Below are 21387 nucleotides of genomic sequence, written 5' to 3'. Positions count from 1 at the left end.
GGGTCGTATAAAGATGATAAAATCAAACAAGACTTTTTCAACCAATGGAGTAGATGCAAAACAATGTCATATTCCAGGCTTGATACATGTTTTTTCTAAACATAATGGTGAGTTAAACCTGGTTTAAAAGCTAGATAATCTTCCTTCTTGCTTGAAGGTAATTGTTTCCCTCACAACTCGGGGTCCAGATGGGCAGAAGATTGCCTGCTGATTTGATGGATGGACAACAAATAGAGTGAAGATATCAATCTTAGTCTATCATATATATTTATTTTTAACACATAGAATTTATACACATTCAACTCCTAACCTTGTCCTGATGTTTCTGTCTGTTCCTTTTTTTCAAAAGCTTGGATTTTTTGCTGAAATTTTTGTTGCCATGAGGTCTTTAGTTGTTTTTGCTGTTATTTTCTATGGAAATTCGGGACATGACCATATTTATGTATCAAATAATTTATGAGAGAAACAAAAATATTCAACTACTTTTTTGATAAAGCATCTATACATGTAGATACTGCCTCTATCACTGGTAATGAATTCACACCAATACATGTAATATGAATAAAGATTTCGAAAAAGAGCAGGCTAATGCCGCTACAAGGCAGCACTCGCACCTGCAAAGTGGAAAGGGATTAATATAAGTTGAAAACAATCCACTCTAAATAAATATGTTTAAACTAATATGTATATTCTGACAATAATAAACGTTATGGAGAAGTGTCTTCAAAAATGGCAATTATATTAAATAAATGCACACAGTAAATTCTCAATATATAGTAGAACTATGCTTCTAGTATTACTTACGGAAAATCAACAAATTCTATATAGGTGGTATGACTGAGACCCTGCGCTTCTTTACTGCCTTTGGGAACCAGTTGTATACAGGTCTTCCTCGCCAATTCCTCTATAGCTGTTTCAATTATCTCTCTCTCTTTGGGGTTGGCTAAAATCAACAAAAATTGTTTAATAAATAACTTATCTAGGAAAATTTCTTTAGGTTAAAATTTTAATGTTGCTATGAATGCTTATGTTTAATTGCAGCATGAAATGTGTTTTGTACTTCTGTTTCTCTCTTAAGTATGGCTAAAATAAACAAAATTGATTAGTTAAGTAATTTATTTTGTTTGGAGAATGGTTTCTGGATTAAATGATCATATTTGCCAGTTGCTTGATGCATTTTTTTCTTTTGTTTCTTGCATTTTCATCTATCCACTTAGATTCTCTGCTACAGGAATTGGTGACCTTAAGGAAGTTCACTTGTCATGTTTTTGGATTGTTGTCAGATTTTTCGGAATCCTCTAGTTTTATTCATTTGAATGACTCAAAAATTTGCCCAGTGACCCTCATTTTTCTTTTCATAAATTTTTTACACGTAATAATGATTAGACGGGCATCTGAAAGTCTTATAAAATTTTAATTATTTAGCAATACCGGTAGTTTTTGAGAACTGAAACTTCTCAATGATAAAGCTATGAAAAGTCTATAATGAATATTTTCCCGCCAAATTAAGGCAAATTTTCAATGGCTAATATCTCGAAAACAAGCACATGGACCTTTATATTTTCTTTTGCTCTTTTGATACCTTTAATAATCCCCTATCTATATAAACTAGTGTTTTGAAAAGTTAATTATTCTAAAACTGAGAAGTGAACTCCCTTAAAACAGACCCACTGATACAGTTGGCATTCCTCTTAATGTAAAATCTTAAGGAACAAGACTTTTTTTGGCAATTTTCGAAAAGAGATGAACAATTAAGCCAATGAAGAGAGATAGTAAATAAAACTAAATAGATGGCATGTCAGTAAGGCCCTTGACTGCACATTTATGCTGCAAATGGCACTGAAGAGTATTTACAATTAGATATGTGATTCTTAATAAAGCAAAATTTTATTAACTCTTTTCGAAGCAAAACAATGAATTTTAGTGTACCCTAGACTTGGAAAACCAAAGATGCCTCAGGTATAAGATATGAATTATCAGATATAAAATAAAATCTTATAATCTAATACCTTTGATAGCTATTTACATCACTGGGTCGATGCCACTTCTGGTTGAAGTTTTGTCCCCAAGGGCATCACCAGCCCAGTAGTCAACACTTTGGTGTTGGCATGAATATCAATAATGTGGTCATTTTTATCGATTTCCTGTTTACAAAACTTTGCATTTTTCGAAAAAAAATAAGGATTTTCTTATCCCAGGCATAGATAATACCTTAGCCGTATTTGGCACAACTTTTTGGAATTTTGGATCCTCCATGCTAACTTTGTACTTGTTTGGCTTTATAAATATTTGTTATGAGCGTCATTGATGAGTCTTATGTAGACGAAACGTGCATCTGGCGTACTAAATTATAATCCTGGTACCTTTGATAGCTATAACTGTTCTTGGAGAACAGGAGTAATCGGGTGCTCTGGGACTTGGTATGATGACCCTGCTTCAATTGTGACCCGTATCAAGTGTCCTCCACCATATTGGTCTTAATCTTAATACTTTTAACAACTAAGATATACTTACACAAACTGCCTTTAATTGTATAGGGCACTATGCCCTTTTCCCAATATGTATTTTCACCAACATAAAAATTTCTCTGTAATTCCTAAAACAGATTTTTTTTAATTTATATATGATTATTGGATTCAATGATTAAGAATAAATTTAATACATGTATAAAATAAATTGCTTCGCCAAGCACAGCTGGATACGACCGCAGAGGTCCAACCCTGAATAGTTTAGACAAAAATGGACACAATATATAGCTTGATACAGCTCTGAAAATGGATTCTAATATGACGTCCTTATTACGCTTTGTAAACAAAGCCGTGTTCTAATGAGCATAAAAAATATGTTTGACACATGCGCACGAACTTACTGTGTATATAAACGTAATTTCCATCGTTATCCTTTAAAATGTTTACATTTAAGCAGCAGGAATAAACTTTTATTATTTTTTTTTATAAAACAACATAATTTTACACTGCTTGTAGTTTTTGAACTATGAAATGTAATGCACTGACTCCTCGGGAAAAAAACCGGGAAAAGCTTGAACATTTTTACAGTATTTTCGTACGCTTCGACCTATAAAATTACTGTATATGTCCTATTAGAATCGAAATAATTCATTCGTGTCATGCTCTATGCTCATTTTAACATGGGTAGGCATTATATTTGACCACATTTTACACCTCGCTAATGCTCAGTGTAAAATATCGACAAATATAATGCCTACCCATGTTAAAATGAGCATAGAGCATGACACGAAGGAATTATTTCTTAATTGTAATTAAATATTTGACATGTAATACGTTTCTGACATAGAATAACTGAATAACAAAGAACTTAGAGTTGGTTATATAATATGAATTTATATATTTTTTGCTTTTGTGCAATTCATTATGCTGTTGTGAATTGAACCCTCCCCCACAAAAAAAAATTAAAAACATTTAAAATCCCTTTATTTCTTTTGTGCAATACACTATGCTGTTGCAAATTGTTCCCCCAAAACCCACCCCTAAAAAAAAGGTTTACCCCTTTTTGTGTTAGTGCAATACACTATGCCATTGCCTATTGACCACCAACCTTTTTTTGCAAATAAGCCAAAACCTGACATTTCTTTATACATAATTTACATGTAATGTAAGGGAGGTAAATTAAAACATACACAACATTGTATTAAAAATGTATTTCAATTTGAATTACCTCCCTTACACTGTATTTAAATTCTCTTAATTGTCCATAAACCAGAAAAAACATTTGTTGCCCCTTTTGCACCTAAATTTCTAAATGGTTTGAGCCATAACCCTCCAAAAATTTATCATAACTATTTCTTTGCTGTATGGCAACTTGTATAATTTCAGAGAGATTCACACACTTAAACACAAGATACTGTCTAGAAACTACAAAAATGCTTATTTGGGCCCCTTTTTGGCCCCATAAACATTCCTAAACTGTTGGGACCATAACCCTCAAAAGCAATCCAAACATTCCTTAAGTAGTATTGAACCTTCTTGTAAAAGCTTTGGTTGAACGGTTCTTGAGTTAATGCACGGACAACATTTGATTGCCGCCCGCCCGCCCGACCGGCAGCCTGCCCTGCAGCCCGCCCGCCGAGCATCCCCAATTTAATAACCGACATTTTTGTCACAAAAATCCGGTTAATAACAACATATTAAAATTTTAAAAGCTTTGGTTGAACGGTTCTTGAGTTAATGCACGGACAACATTTGATTGCCGCCCCCCCGCCCGCCCTGCCGCCTGCCTGTCCTGCCGCCCGCCCGCCGAGCATCCCCAATTTAATAACAGACATTTTTGTCACAAAAATACGGTTAATAAAAATTATTGAACTTGACCTCCATTTTGTCACCAGTAACAACATATTAAAATTTGGGAAGCTTTGGTAGAACTGTTCATGCGTAAATGCACGGACACGACTGGAAACGCCATTTTTTAATCTTTCAAGAACCATAACTCCTGAACGGTAAAAGTCAAAATGGCCATTATTGAACTTGACCTTCATTTAGTTGTCAGTAAAAACATATTAAAATTTTAAAAGCTTTGGTTGAACGGTTCTTGAGTTAATGCACGGACAACATTTGATTGCCGCCCGCCCGCCCGACCGACCGACCGCCCACTCTGCCGCCCGCCCGCCGAGCATCCCCAATTTAATAACCGACATTTTTGTCACAAAATCCGGTTAAAAATCATAGAGACCCATTTGCTTAAACTTAAGTTATTGTCTGGACACTAAATTTGTCTGAATTTCAGACAACAATGCAGACGACAAAATAGCATTATCCAATGCAATTTTTTTTTGCGGTTGTATAAAAAAGGAGATGTGGCAATGAGACAATTATATTCAATGTTCAAAATGAAGTGATAGTATGCAGTTAGATAATGCCATTCTAATGAATGGTTGCCTTTATTTCAAACATCAGATTTTTATCTAAAAACATTTGTTTTTTCATCACATGGAAAGTAAACCTAGTTTGCTATATTGACAACATTAAAAAAAAATGTGAAGTAAAAGGGTGATTAAATATGGCGAAAGATTTTTAAGAGATTTTTTTGTTCAGGGAACGATTAGAAGCTATATCATTCATCAAAACACACAAGACTTAGAGGAAAGTAGATCCCTACATTAATATCACCCACTAGTTTGTGTTGAAAAATGCCAACCTGACTAGATAACTTAAAAAAAATCTTGCTCAATGCCCAACTTATTCAAATGCTTGCCTTTTGTTACTACGTATTTAAGGATGGAAACGGGGATTTTTTTTAATTTTTTTTAAATTTTTTTATAGATTAGACTTGGTTTACACTGGTATACAATTATTGGCCCTTTATAGGTTGTTGTTCGGTGTGAGCCAAGGCTCTATGCTGACGACCGTACTTTGACCTATAATGGTTTACTTTTATGAATTGTTGTTTGGATGGAGAGTTGTCTCATTGGCACTCGTACCACATGTACATTTTCCTATATCTATATAAGACAAAAAAATGTCCAGCTTGCTCAAATATATTTGTGAAGCCCTGCTCATATCTAGTTTAAAAGTGTGAAAAATGCCACCCCTGACCAGATAACTTACATTTTTATGGCCTTGCTCAATGCCCATGTCCACTAACTGTTGATGAGTATATTTGATTGTTTCCATGGTTTCTTGTTTCACTTTTCTGTCAGATTCAGGATGTAATCCTTTTGGCTAAAAATAAACAAGATAAATATAGAATCTACCACCGCATTGAGTGGGATACATTATTTATCCACTCGAGACTCGCTGAGCATTTAAAATATTTTAAAAAATTTAACTGTCGAGAGTGGATAAATATCATATTACACGAGATTTGGTGGTAGAATCTGTTTCTTTAATGATTTTCAAACAATATACAGGCAAACGTATTCCGTCATCAGTCATGGTCGCCTTTTTTCATGCCGTCACAATAGGATATTCAGAGGAAAGCAATAAATTTCCACGTCATAATTGAATTTTAACCAATGAAGAACTGAGATCAAACGAACCACACGTTGATTAAATTTTTTTTTATACAATGGGTGCAGAAAGGGATAAATTGACAAAGAATTAGAGAAAAGTATAAATCAATACAAATATTGGAGCTGATAAAACTAAAAAGGACCAAAAGTGAAGGTTAAATCCAAACTAGGAATCATAGCTATGAATGAAGGAGATACATATTACATTCATTATAATTCGGAGTTTAGTATGGCGTTCATTATCACTGTAAGCTGGTATAGATATTTGTTTAGGGGCAATCTGAAGGACGCCTCCGGGTGCGAGAGTTTCTTGCTGCATTGAAGACTGATTGGTGACCTTCTGCTGTTGTCTGTTCTATGGTTGGGTTGTTGTCTCTTTGACACATTCCACATTTCCATTCTCAATTTTATGATTTTTAAATTCTATAACATCATGAACATCAAATATAAAGAATATCTGTATTATCATACCAGCATATGCACCTAGTTAGTACTATCTATTGAGCTGGTATCGATCTAGTAATAACAATTTTATTGCACCAGATGTACATTTTGACAATTAATGAAGAGAGGATGTCCACAAGATGTTGCATTATTACACTTTCTAACTGAAAAGCATATATACACTATAACTAAACACATCTACTAGTCTTATAATAGACAGCACTTTTATGCTCATTTGAAACAGTTATTATTCTGAACCAGATTAAAGAAATTTCAGGACACAAAATCAAAATTAAAAGCAGTTTAATATAGTTTATATGAAAAAGAAGATGTGGTATGATGCCAATGAGACAACTCTCCACAAGAGACCAAATGACACAGAAATTAATAACTATAGGTCACTGTATGGCCTTCAAAATTAACTTAGCCCATACTGCATAGTCAGCTAACAAATGCCCCAAAATTACAATGCAAAACAATTCAAACGAGAACTAAAATAGTTGATTTTTTTGTTTTTGTTTTACAATTTGCAAACCTTTTTATCCTGTCCATTGACTTCTACAATCATAGATTCTATCATCTTGGCTAGTGTCGAATCTTGGTTAACATTCTACAAATTCAAATAAACAGTTAAATGAAAAAGAAATTCTCAAAATAACATGCCATTTCAGAGTTTAGTGTGATATGAACTAATACTCATTTTTATTTAGCAGCCAGCTAATTTATGACCAACTCCGTTTGCAGGATTTTCTCGCTGTGTTGAAGACCTGTTGGTGGATCTGGACTGTTTTCTGCTCTTTAGTCAGATTGTTGTCTCATTGACATTCCCCATTCCTATTCTCAAATTCATGCTAGGCTGGTTTTTTATCTGAACAAATTTGTTTTTACAAAGCCATTTAAGGGATTTGGTCAGCATGCTTTATAATTCTCTTATTTAAAAATATGAATTGAAATGAAATCCAGAATCTTTACTGAGCCACAATTTCATTAAACTAAGTTCTTGATACTGTCGAGAAGACCGCGGGACTGGCAATGTATCGGAAGTCACATTGTATCTAAGGTTGACGTCACATGGCGAAGTGACCTTATCTATGGTTAGTAACTAGTAAACGTCAAACTACAAAGCTGTTGTGTATTTAGAGTTATATTATAAGATTATCGTCCCCACAGATACATGTACATTTTTGTTTGTTACTACTTGGTGTTTCCTTCTGAGAAAATGTAGAACAGACAGTACAACAGCCAATTTTGTATTATTTTAATATCGAACAAATCTCAATGGTATTTTTAAACCTGGTACATGTATATAAATCTATATAAATTTACCCCCTGATCTAGTAAGTCACCACCATAAGCAGTTATTTCTTCTAACTTTTCCTGCAATTGTAAAAAATAAAACTGAATAATATCACCCATCAAAGAAATTGTATTGCTCAAGGGCAATAGGAATTTCCTTTTTTAGCTAATATGTTTTTCATTTGTCCATAACCATGATAACTTACATGCATGCATCCAGAACTTGAACTTCTGGTATCATTATTTTTTTCTCTAAATTCAATTTGAAGTTTTTTAAACATCTTGTAGTGAAATAGAATTGCTTTTATAAGTAAAACCCATCAATGACAAGTAAACATTAAGCATTTATTTTAAGCCATAATTGGTTTATAGAGGTTTATATAATTTGGCAATACATAAAGCTGAAAATGTTTACAAATTAAAAGTAACCATGGTAACACATGAACCGATCAACTTCTGACCAATACGATTGACCTCCAAACCAGTAAATACTTCCCAAGAACATGAACATAGACAATAACTGTGTAGTGTCTATAAATATCAGCTGTATTTGTACGAGGCTAAGAAACAGGTTTAATTTTCCTGTTTCAAGCTGAGTACAAATACAGCTGATATTTAAAGACACTCAATTTAACAGTTATTGTCATTATCCTTGCAATTAATTCTGTATACTGTTTGAGTTTTAAAAGACACAAAACTCACATTTTTGCATTTATTTTTGATATGAATTCCCTTGAGGCCCGCATAGTAATATTAAAATCATACATTCAGCTGAAGACGGGTTTTCAAAAAAAGAATCAACATAACAAGTAATTTCAACAGTAAAAACAATAACAAAACATTGTCCAATTTGACATGTTTGAAACAGAAGTGAACGAGTTGTCCCAGGCTTCAGAATTTTGAACTGAACTTGACATTCACTCAACATTAAACATGCATAATTACCACCAAGACAATATTTCATTATTTGACATTTTGGACTGTTTGACTATTTGATTAGCAATGTTTCATTTATCTTGTTTAAAAAAATAATTAATGATTATGTGATTATATTGGCCAAAAAAAAAAGGATGATTATGTGATTGCTTGGACCATGAGGGGCCTTGTGTACCTCTTCTTTAGCCGGGTCATCCACATCCTCTGAGGTTCCGTCCACATCTCTTTGTGTTTCATCCTCCACATTCCATAAGGTATCCTCACTGCCTGTGATGTCATCAACAGGGTATCTGTCTGAATCTTGGAGTCTTACTTCTCTATCAAGAGAGTTCAAATAGGTCTGTAATAGTCAAAATATAATTATTCACCAAAGTTTAGTTGATTTATTTCATGATAATTAATCTTAACATTGTCATTGATCAGACTGCACTCTCACCACAGCAGTTGGCTTTTTTCAAAACTACCTTTACCCTTTTTTATTGGGATAATATGCATCATTTTCATCAAATTGGGAAATTTAAAATAATCCATGAATTGGACTGAATCTTCAATTTACAGACCCATTTTCAAGAGTTAAACCCTGCTTTAAAATAAGACCCTATTTTGTCAGTGATGACAGGGCCGTAACTACATTGATGCAAATGAGGCAAATGCCTCATGTTTTAAATTTCAAAAAAAAAAAAAGATTGTCTTCATATCAAATTGTTTCCACGGAAAGTGTCTTGCAAGAAGCAAGTTATCTTCACTATCTGGTGTCGCCCCTGCATGTTTTACAAAATCCATGTTTCTATTTTACTTTTGGTTTTGAGAGTTGATAGTCTATTGTTTTTACTTCTGTGTCCCGGATTTGTCTTTTGTTCATTTATTGTCCTACTGAATGACTAGTCTGAGTGTTGATTTTCATTTGTAAACGTGTCACACTGTGTAATGTTGCATGATCACCGATGTCCAGGCATTATGCGAGAAAATATTTTCAGAGTGTACGATGCTGCTGGACACAGAAAAAAATGATCTTTCCTACATGGAGAATTAATTGAACTTGATATCAAAGAATACAAAACTGCCTTTTTGGTATATGAAACCACAGACTCTTGGGTATATGATACAGATATTTTTTTTTATTTCTTGCTGTTGATTTAAATATTCAATTTTCTATATTTATAATACATATCTATCACTTCTGTGCATGTCTCACCTAGTTCCGAGTGATTTAAACGACTCAGAGAAAATACCCAATTTTTCTTGGTATATATTGTAAAATTGGGTATTTTCTCTGAGTCGTTTAAATCACTCATATACCCAAGCGCCTGTGGATAAAACTAGATATGTCATGTATGTGGCATGGTTTAAATTAAAGTAAGTCCACCAATTTCCCAGTATCAAATTATTTTTGGAACAAAACATCAATGTATTGCCATATAACCTTTTACATCAAGGGTTAATTTGCATTAAGTCGTGTTCAGACCCTTTAACAGAAATAAAGGAATATATGCAGTACACAATGTCAATGTATTGAGAGAAAAAAAAATGATCAATGGTCAAAGATTTTATTCCTGTTCTTCATCTTGATAGTTGCTGGAGGGTCTTCAATAATGAAAGAATCATAAATACCGTAAAACATTTTCTAGTCAATATGGTCCCTATAGTGTAGACTTAAGCAGAACTAGTACTTCCAGTATATTACTCAGACTGCACACTGTCACTATATATAAATCTAGTCATAAAAAAATCACAAGTCAGCACAATACAAGACAAGAACAGATAGACAGATTCGGTATTAATGATTATGAGAATTACGATTTTTGCTTTATCCTACATACCGGTCTTTTAATGTTTTCCCTAAAACCTTAAAGTCTTAAATAACATGAAGCTATGTTTTTTTATGCCAGAATATTGTCGAAAAAATTACTAAATATTATTTGCGTTTCTATGTATTAAGAAAGAGTCCGGGAAACGCTCAGAATGCACGATTTTGTGTTATTTTTCTCAGAGCTTCTGGGGGCCTTGAGCGGCCCCCAGACCCCTCGCCAAATATTTTTCGCCTCGCTACGCTCAGCGAATATATTTTCTCTCTTATTAAGAGATGCTAGTTACAGCCCTGGATGATATATGAATAGATCCTCAAATGTGCACATATAGTCATTTTAGGCATGAAAAATGTTTAAATGAGTGTTTTTCAGTGTGTATTCATGCACAATTACTGCTTAGACTGCACTGTTTGGGAAAAAAGTTGTCATTTTGGGAATAATTTTAAGCCAATTTTTCTCAAATTGGGATTCTTCTCCAGCGGGAAAAAGCCATTATTCTCCACTAATTTAAGGCAAACAATATCACTGCACAGGCACATATTTCTATCCATGGGAAGAACCACTATCAATGTAACTCAGGCATAATAAGCTTTAAATGCTGAATTTTCCATTGATAATACTTGGAATTATTTTTAAATAATTTTAAAAGAACAAGAAAACAGATTTGTACCAACAAAAACTATGAGACAAATCGTTCAAATAGAAAAAAAGAAAAGTGTATTCCCAATAGACAAAAAACAAGAGAGTTAATTACACAGAAAATATTCTATCCAAAAAAATAATAACTGAACAAGATCCAGAAACAAGAGCTGAATACAATAAAGTCAGAAACAAAACATCAGTCAACAAACAATAGAAATTCTTGGAAAAAGGATTATATGAAAATGCTAACTTTTCACTCACAGGCATGCCCTAAATCAATTTGTAGACAGTGTCATCTTTTCAACATTAATTTGTAAAGAAATCCATAAAATCCAAACCCAAGATCAGGGAGGGTACAATGTATAGGAGACCTACATGTAGACACAGAAGATGTAAAATCTGGAAAAAAACCAGATGATTTAACAAAAATATTATCAGAGTATTTTACAAGCGTATTCACTAATGAACCACAAGGCAATATTCCAGAACTTAGCAAATATTTCATTAGATAAGAAAATAGAGGAATTAAAGATTGACACTGATTTGGTTTTGAATTGAACGCCTACAGAAAATAAAAATGGTCAAATCACCTAGCCCTGATAATCTACACTCCAGACTGCTGTTTGAAGTCAAGGAGGGTATAGCTGAACCACTAGGCATCATTTTTAGCAAATCTTTAACACAAAAAGTAGTTCCAAAGGATTGGAAAAGAGCCCTAGTGAGTGCAACATTCAAAAAAAGGAATAAATCACAAGAAAAAAATTACAAAATGACCTAAAAAATCTCGTGAAATGGAGTGATACATGGCTGTTGAAGTTCCATCCAGAAATATGCAAACACATAAATATAAGTAGAGGGGTAACTTAGAGATGACAAGACAAGTTATAAGCTATTAGGTCATGATATTAGCAAATGTAAATAAGAGAAGGATATTGGAGTAGTAATTGATGAAGATTTAACCTTTGAAAGACACATATGCGAAAAAAGTGAACAATGTATCTGTTCATTTATCTATTACCTCTAATAGTTGTAGTGCTGTTGAAAGATTGAAAAAACTTAAGCTGCCAACATTGACATATAGAAGGGTCCGAGGGGACATGATTGAGACATACATACGCCTGCAGTGACTCTCTACTGAATCCATATCTCGGCCTATAACAAAATCGGACTATAACAAAATCGGACTATAACAAACTCGGCCTCCCAAAATCGGACTATAACAAACTCGGACTATACCAAACTCGGACTACTAGAAGAATATAAATATAATGTTGGTTGTTGTTATTGGAAATTAATTAATTGGAATGTCTAAGCACAACACAAGACGAGAACAGGCAGACGGATCCGGTATTAATGATTATGAGAATTACGATTTTTGCTTCAAGTCTTAATTACAATGAGTCTTTGATTTTGCTTTGAGATCAGAATATTGTCGAAAAAAAAGCTAAAAATTAATTGTGTTTCAATGTCAGAAAGAGTCCGATAAACGCACGATTTTGCGTTATTTTTCTCAGAGCCTCTGGGGGCCTTGAGCGGCCCCAGACCCCTCGCCAATTATTTTTCACCTCGCTCCGCTCGGCAAATACATTTTTGCCTCACTATTACAAGAGGCTAGTTACGGCCCTGAATTTACCACTGATTTGTCTTTGTAGTATTAATTGTAATAATCTCCCTCTCAGAATAAATTGTTATTATATGCATATCTTAATTGATTATGACATCATGCCACGTGTATAGTTGACACCTTTTTAATCACCATAGGTTAAACAAACAACTGGCACATGTACCTTTGACACCTATCTAATCACCCAAGTACCTGTTATTTCACGAAATTAAGAACTAAATATCCAATAAAATGTGTCTTGTCTTGTATTGGGTATAACTGGACTTCAGTTTTTTTGTTTTTTTTTATTATTACAAATCTTGTGTTAATTATTGTAAGACAATTCAGTGAATTGTAGCATTTCTGGTTTCTGATCATATTTTGTATGGTGGTCTCTTGCATTGGTGTGATTTATCTGTACAATGTAATACTATTTTTAAGAATAAAGAAAACATAGAGTTTACAAATTTTATTTCAGTAGCAGGAATCACACTGTAAGGCATGTTGCTTTGTTGTAACTTTTCTAGAACTCTCGACGCAGTGGTCGGTACCCATGTTGAAAATGATAATGGATTTTTTTTTCATGTTATTTTATAGAAGAATTTGGTAAAATCAAAGAAATCTCTGTTGTTTTTTCAATTTTATTTCAAATCTATTTTTGGATACGTGTATAATAAATGTTTGCCTCGGCTTGCCTTTCTAAAAACATTGTATCTCTTTGATGTGACCATTTGAATATAATTACTTTTCAAATGCTGAATCCATTACAGATTAGTAAAATTGTTAAGAAGCCATTCACTGTCAATCAAATTTGTCTTTGTTTATTTACTAATCATAAACACCAAGGATTAAACACAATAAAAACACGAACACACGCCAATCATTAAAATTTCTTTTGTCAATAAACATCATAAATCACAATAATATTTCAAGTATAAGTTAATTACCCTCATTTAAACATATCTAATTCAACTGATGTAACAAATATTAATCCTTTCTATATACGTTAACGATCTTTTTTTTTCAAAAATATTCATTACAATCTCATAAATTCGTATATAATTTTAATATGGGGACGAAGTCCCCAATAACAGTAGAAAATTCAATAAAAAAAAATATCGGGAAAATTTCCCGAATTTTTCATTGTACTAATGAACTCAAAATCATTCAATTTTTTTTATGTCATGTTTTGAAATCCCGGACTTGCGCAGAAATCTACAATGTACTTCCTTTTTCCGGTTTTGTTTGTATGAATCTTTAAGTAAAATATATACTTACCAATCTTTTATAAACAGGAAGGAACGCAATATCAATTTCATTTTTAATAATTCCTTGATATGAAAAAACGTTACCTGATGATAGCGTTTCTTTGTTTACATTGAATATGACGTCATAACTTAAATAACGTCACAACTAAACTCCCTAACAACAGAACCAATATCGGAAACGTTACGGTATACTTCCGTTTCTTTTTGCAACAAATATTTAAGTTACAGAAAAATAATTCATACAGACTTCGTCCCCATTTACAGGTAATGCCTGCATCATATTATATAAGATTTTTTTTTATTACAGTAAAAAAAAACAATCTTCTAATCGTAGTCCGAATTAGTTCAATATATTTCTGCATATGAATAATGGTAGGCCGAGTTTGTTATAGTCCGAGTTAGATTTACATTATTTATTTTATCGATTATTTTTACCTTGGTCTTTGGTTCTTTTTAACCCTATTGTAATTAACTTTTAAAAAATATAAAATAAATCTTGATTTACCCACTACTGTAAATACTCCTCATTACCCATTGCGGGGTGTTCCTTAGATAGGAAGCTTATACAAAAGAAAGAAGAAAGAAGAAAAGTTAGTTATAGTCCGATTTTGTTATAGTCCGAGTTTGTTTTAGTCCGAGTTATCCAGCAGCGTCTCTACTGTATGTGAATTCATCATGTAAAAAAACCTTATATTTGAAGCCAGTGTGTTTTTATAAACCAACAAACCTCTTATTTAAACGGCAACGTCAAAAGTAACATAAGAAACTTGTATATTGGTGTCTGAAAACTTGACGGAAACGGCTAAGCTGTTGTTAAATACAAGTCAATGACGGAAAGGCGTAAAATGTCCGCAGTCGACCGTTACAAAAAGGGGGGAACTGAAATTCACGAACTTATAGACATCGTTGATATCTAATATTGATAGACTATGCCGGAATGGTGCATTGTCAAAGTAATGGAATAGCGCCCTCTAATATGTGATGCAGATAAAAAAAAAATATAAAAAAAACAACATCCCTTTTATAAGAGGGTGGTAAAGGGGGGTGGGTGTGCTTGCACGAAAAAAAAGTGAAATGTTATGTCACCATTGTCAGAGGCCAATTGAGTTAATCCATATAATTAATACATGTTTATTATAAGACTACATGATATAGAACTGCTCATGTTATAAAACCCCAGTGTGTTATATATAGATAAAGTCAATGAACTTTAAGCACGTGTAACTGTTATAATGTCAATCAAGATAAGATAGGCGGAGTCTCTATAAACGTAAACATTGACCAGATGATATAGCAATATCATTACAACCCCCCTCTTGAGACAAGCAATTAATTTAACACAGTTCATTAAGTCACATTGAAAGTCTAGCCAGTTTGCGTTTAATGTTGAATCTAATTTACTACGATAAATATTTACAGACAGCATGCAATTTAACGATCATACGAAATTACTTTAGAAAATCACATGTTGATCAATAAAGAAAATGGAGAAAATGTTTTCTCACATAAGTAGTAAACGTATACTAAATTACATAATTTTGATGGACAAATTTGAAGAAATTGTGATTATCAATTTAAATAATTTCATACAAACGTAAGGTCAGGATAGACTCTCCTGCCTTTTCCTACTCGATAAATCTGAGCAAGGGCATTATTCTGTCCCTTACGGCACTACTCAGATTTCCTTAAGAATTTAACACTCCTCTATTAGTCGAGTAGGTTTTTTGACAGATCTTTCACTTCTTCTAACAGACGATGGTTCTGTGGATTGTTCATCAGTTATATTGATGTTGTTATTGTTTTCATTTGCTTCTTCTAAAGATGTTTGTTCAATTTTGTTTTCTTTTGTTTTTACTAAATGTTTTCTGTTTCTTTTGAAAATTTGTCCTTCTGGTGTTTCAATCACATACGAGTTCGGAGTGTTATTATATTTCACAACAGTTCCTTGGTCCCATTTTCCTTTCGGTTTGTGCTGGAATCGAATAGTATCATTCGGCTGTAATTCAGGTAATGGTTTTGAACTTTTATCGTAATATTGTTTTTGATTTATTTTTTGTTGTTTCATTTTGATTTGCGTGTTCTTCAAATTCCCGCATTTTGGTTTCAAACGGTTCTTTATTGTCGGAATAGTTGTCCTCAGTCTTCTATTCATTAATAGTTGAGCTGGTGAGTCAAGATTTTCCAACGGTGTATTTCTGTATTTTAACATAGCAATATACGGATCTTTTCCGTCCTCTTTAGATTTGCTTAGCATTTTCTTGACGCTTTGAACGAATCTCTCGGCTAATCCATTGGACTGTTGATAGTGTGGACTAGACACTGTGTGTGTGAAGCCCCATGATTCTGCAAATTGTCGAAATTCAGCTGATACGTATTGAGATCCTGAATCACTTCGGACTTTTGTCGGTATGCCGTGTCTCGCAAAAACGGATTTCATGTGTGTTATAACGCATGACGCACGTATGTTCTCTAATTTCGCAATTTCAAAATATCTTGAGTAGTAATCTACAATGATCAAGTAATTGTTATTGTTCCAATAAAAAATATCGGTACCAACTGTCATCCACGGTAGATCTGGACATTCACTTTCGGACATTGGCTCTTTTGTGTTTGATCTTCTGCTTTCTAAACACACACTGCATTTCGAAATAAAATCAGTAATCTGTGCATTAATTCCTGTCCAATAAATAGAGTCTCTTGCTAATTTTCGGGTTTTTTCTATTCCCAAATGTCCTTCGTGTAGTTTGTTGAGAATATTCTTTCTCATACTCGCTGGTATAATTATCTTTTCTCCTTTTAGAATAATTCCATTTACGTTTGATAATTCATCCCGGAAATTCCAATATTCAAAAACCTCCTTGGGAACCTCATTTTTCTCATCTGGCCAGCCGTCTATTATTAGCCTGGTAAGTGTTTGTAAAGTACCATCCTTTGAAGTTTCTTCCGTTATTTGTTCAAGATTTCTATCAGACATTGATGTATTTCTTATGACCATGTTCACGAAACACTCTATATCATTTTCCACTTCATTATTTGTGTTGATCTTTATCGGCGCTCGCGATAACATGTCTGGAACTATTAAATCCTTCCCTGGTATGTACTTCAGTGAGAAATCATATTTTTGTAACCTCAGTAACATCCTCTGTAGTCGTGGCGGAGCACACCCTAGAGATTTTCTCACGATCATCTCTAACGGTTTGTGGTCAGATTCAACATTTATGTGTTTACCATACGTGTAATCATTAAATCTTTCCAATCCAAATAGCACACCAAGTAATTCTCTTTCTATGTTGGCATATCTGCTTTCGGCATCTGTCAATGACCTTGATGCATATGCAACAGGTTTATTGTCCTGTATCAACATTGCCCCTAGACCGCATTGGGATGCATCACAACTTACAGTAACTGGTTTTGACACATCGTAAAAACTTAATACTGGATTCCTAGTTATAATGTCTTTTAGTTTCTCAAATGCTTGTTGCTGTTCATGTGTCCAAATGAATTCATTTTCTTCTTTTAACAGCTTTCTGATAGGCTCTGTAACTGCTGACATATTCGGAACAAACTTTGCTAAATAATTAATTGTCCCTAGTAGTCTTTGTATTCCTTTTTTGTCTGTTGGAGCCGGCATTTCTTTGATAGCCCGTATTTTTTCCTGATCGGGTCTAACTCCATCTGCGCTTAGAGTATGTCCTAAGTACGTCACCTCTTTTACTCGAAACTTGCATTTTTCGGCATTTAACGTAAGCCCAACCTCTTGACATCTGTTAAGAACTGAGCGAAGTCTATCATCGTGTTCCTTTCGCGTTGTTCCCCACACTAGAATATCGTCGATATCAGTTTCTACTCCTTTTAGGTTTTCAAACAATTGTGACACTCGTTTTTGAAATACTTCTTGTGCCGATTTAATTCCAAAGGGCATTCGTAAGAAGCAATACCTCCCGAATGGAGAGTTAAACGTAGTAAGGAGCTGGCTCTCTTTATCCATGCGTAACTGCCAATATCCACTATTGCAGTCTAGTTTACTTAGATATTTAGCACCTGTCAGTCGTGTGGTTATGTCCTCTATTGTTGGTAGCGCAAAATGTTCTCTTTTTATCGCTTTATTCAAATTTCTTGGATCTAAACAAATCCTCAACTTTCCTGTTTTCGGCTTTTCTACAACAACCAACGAATTCACCCAGTCTGTCGGTTCGTCGACCTTTCGGATTACTTCTTTGTCTTCCATTTCTTTTAATGTACCTTTGAGCTTTTCTCGAAACGCGGCGGGTATCTTTCTCGGCGGGTTTATTACAGGATTGACGCTTGAGTCTATTTTGATATGGTACGGTTTCTCTAGACATCCTAAGCCTGTAAAGACTTTCGGAAACGATTTGACAGGATCGTCAACGTCTGCTTGTACCGTCATAATAACATGAATAAGACCTAACTCATTTGACGCCTTGAATCCTAATAGCGGAGATTGATTTGTGTCCGTCACAAAGAATTCACAGTTTTTGTCTTTTAAATACAACGAACATTTTCCTTTAACTTTGAGTTTATCTCCTGAATAGCTAGTAAGAGAAGTGGAAGTTTTGCTTAATTTCACGTTTGACAATTTCTTGTAAATTGAAAGCGGTAAGATGTTGACTTGAGCACCAGTATCGATTTTAAATTGTACTGTCTTACCTTGCAATTTGAATGATGTAAAGCAAGCATTTTCTTTGATTTCCGTTTTTCTGCTTACTGCTCCTACGAAGTAATTTTCACCGTCCGATTCGCATGAAGAATATTCATCTAATCCGTGAACACTCTTCGAAAACTTTGATTTACAGAACTTCTGATAGTGATTCGGTTTTTTGCATTTATGGCACTTTTTACCGTATGCAGGACAGTTTCTTTTCTCGTGAGTTGTTCCGCACTTTCCACAACTGAAACTCGAATTCGACCCTCGCTTCTCGTGATCTCGTCTGCTCGGACCTATCTTTGCGTAGCCTTCATTTCGGTTATTTCTTTGGTGTTGTGTTTTCCTCCTCAAAGCGTGTACTTGTTCTTCGTCATTTAACGTCTTCATCTGTTTTCGAGATTCTTCGTCGGCGCGACAAATACCAACAGCTTTGTCCAGTGTCAACCCATCCTCTCTAAGTAAACGTTCTTTTACTCTGGAAGAGTTCGTACCACAAACTATTCTATCACGAATGAGTCCATCTTTTAAGTGTTCAAATTCGCAGTTTTTTGCAATTAACTTCAGGTCTGTTAAATATTGATCAATACTTTCACTTGAATTTTGAACGCGTGTATTAAAACGATGTCTAATTACCGTTACATTCTTCTTCGGGATGCAATAGTCCTCGAATTTTTTCAACAGTACTTGAAGTTTGTCAGCCTCACCTTCACCGAAATTGAAAGTATTATAAATTTCTCGGCCGTCTAACCCGATAACATATAAAACAGCTCTGCACTGTTCTTTTTCTGTTTTTTCACTCATAGCTACTTCTAGGTATAAGCTCATTGTTTGTTTCCACCTTTTCCATTTTTCGGATAGGTTATCTTCATGGGAAAAATCCATTTCTGGTGGTTGCTTAAAATGACCATCCATTCTTTCTTTTATCTTTTCCCCACCAAACAATAACGATAGCATTTGCTATTCACTATTTAAAAGTCGTTTCCACATCTGACACCATGTTATGTTACCCTTGTCAGAGGCCAATTGAGTTAATCCATATAATTAATACATGTTTATTATAAGACTACATGATATAGAACTGCTCATGTTATAAAACCCCAGTGTGTTATATATAGATAAAGTCAATGAACTTTAAGCACGTGTAACTGTTATAATGTCAATCAAGATAAGATAGGCGGAGTCTCTATAAACGTAAACATTGACCAGATGATATAGCAATATCATTACATAAGACATAATTTCACGTTGAACATGAAATAATTTCTGCAATGAACATTGCACGAAAAATAAATACTTTTATTCGAACCTTTTGTGACTGAGTCACTGCATGTCTTCTTGAATATATTAACTCTTTCATTTACTCGATATTCCCGATTTAGTATACAAATTTATGATACGGCTTTTAAAAAGGTATGCTTGACAACCCCTCCCAAGGGTTTGAATTTTATTTGAAAAAACCGAGCACGCACAATAAGACTTTGAAAATAACGATGCACGTAAAATTAAATAACGGCAGATGACGTCGAACGAGGCATCCGTCTTGCACGACTGAACGTCAAATAAAAAAGTAAAAACACGTTGAACGTGAAATAAAAAACGGCGATCCGGTACGTTGCACGAAAATAACCCTTTACCACCCTCCTTTAATATTTGCCGCCATATATTATTTATAGGCTAGCAGTGCATCAGTGGCTATTCTTATAGGGTATATTTTGCCGGTCTAAATTAAAATTTCCAGTTAACGTTAATATTAAAAGAAGTCACTAAAAAGTATAATTTTTTTTTCAAACACTCTTACAAAGCATAAATCAGTAATAATATACGTATTTATAAAAAAAATATATATCCGAATTTTCGAAGGTTGGCCTGAATAGTGAGTACATGCAAAATTATACATGATGTACTAAGTACGGACTTCACTTCATCATTATTACTTTCGATCGGTTATTTTTTATTTTGTCATCATCCGTGACAATAGCACTCGGAAAAAATGCTCCAATGGTCCCCAACTGGATAAAAGATTGTGGTCTTTGCCGCCATGAACAAAACATTAATACTTTGAATCTACCTTGGCCAACACTTTTACACCCCAATAAAGTTACAAAAAGAAGCATTTAATTCTTAAATAAATGTTATCTTCATATTCGTTTTCCTTCAGACAATTGAGAATAAAATGAAATTCAATGAATGTATCACTGATTTCAAAAATGTGTTCATCAAAAGCAAGATGAAATATGGGACTACGAAACTTTAACATTGAACATGTGTTACAAAATGCACAAAACCAGACTAAATTAGATCAAAGCGAGATGGCTACTGATACTCATCACTCTACTAGTTATATGTTTAAAGTTGTCGTCGGCCTGAACAAGGACGAACTATTTGCCACTGGACGTTATAAGCAAACAAAATAAATCAAAATTGTTTTAGACTTTACTAACTGTAAATAGTGAGTGTACATAGTTTCATGACTTCTAATTAAAATACAGTGCCAAATATTTAGGATCAGAAAAAAGGCCATATGTAGATCGAGTATGTCGACTTAGATAAAAAGGCCATCTGTAGATCGAGTATGTCGACTAAGAAAAAAAGGCCATCTGTAGATCGAGTATGTCGACTAAGAAAAAAAGGCCATCTGTAGATCGAGTATGTCGACTTAGATAAAAAGGTCATCTGTAGATCGAGTATGTCGACTAAGAAAAAAAGGCCATCTGTAGATCGAGTATGTCGACTTAGAT

At 33.9% G+C, this 21387-nt stretch overlaps 1 protein-coding gene across 2 annotated transcripts in view; it reads right to left on the bottom strand.

Annotated features, from left to right (window-relative positions):
* LOC134719029 (zinc metalloproteinase nas-38-like) overlaps positions 1-21387 on the bottom strand; it is a 45926-nt gene that overhangs the window by 18858 nt on the left and 5681 nt on the right. Inside the window, exons 1-7 of one of the 2 annotated variants that reach the window (XM_063581954.1) lie at positions 14711-14783; positions 8838-9002; positions 7757-7807; positions 6966-7040; positions 5583-5696; positions 2515-2596; positions 805-943 (exon numbers count right to left, since the gene is read on the bottom strand). In XM_063581954.1, coding sequence (XP_063438024.1) covers positions 805-943; positions 2515-2596; positions 5583-5696; positions 6966-7010 — 380 coding nt within the window. In that variant the 5' untranslated portion in view covers positions 7011-7040; positions 7757-7807; positions 8838-9002; positions 14711-14783. Of the gene's footprint in view, positions 1-804; positions 944-2514; positions 2597-5582; positions 5697-6965; positions 7041-7756; positions 7808-8837; positions 9003-14710; positions 14784-21387 lie in introns of those variants that run through there. The other variant, XM_063581952.1, reaches the window with a different exon arrangement.

Source organism: Mytilus trossulus, chromosome 5 (genome assembly GCF_036588685.1).
Source record: "Mytilus trossulus isolate FHL-02 chromosome 5, PNRI_Mtr1.1.1.hap1, whole genome shotgun sequence".
Lineage (NCBI taxonomy): Eukaryota > Metazoa > Mollusca > Bivalvia > Mytilida > Mytilidae > Mytilus > Mytilus trossulus.
The sequence above is the reverse complement of the archived record's forward strand: the minus strand, read 5'-3'. Positions and strand labels throughout refer to the sequence as shown.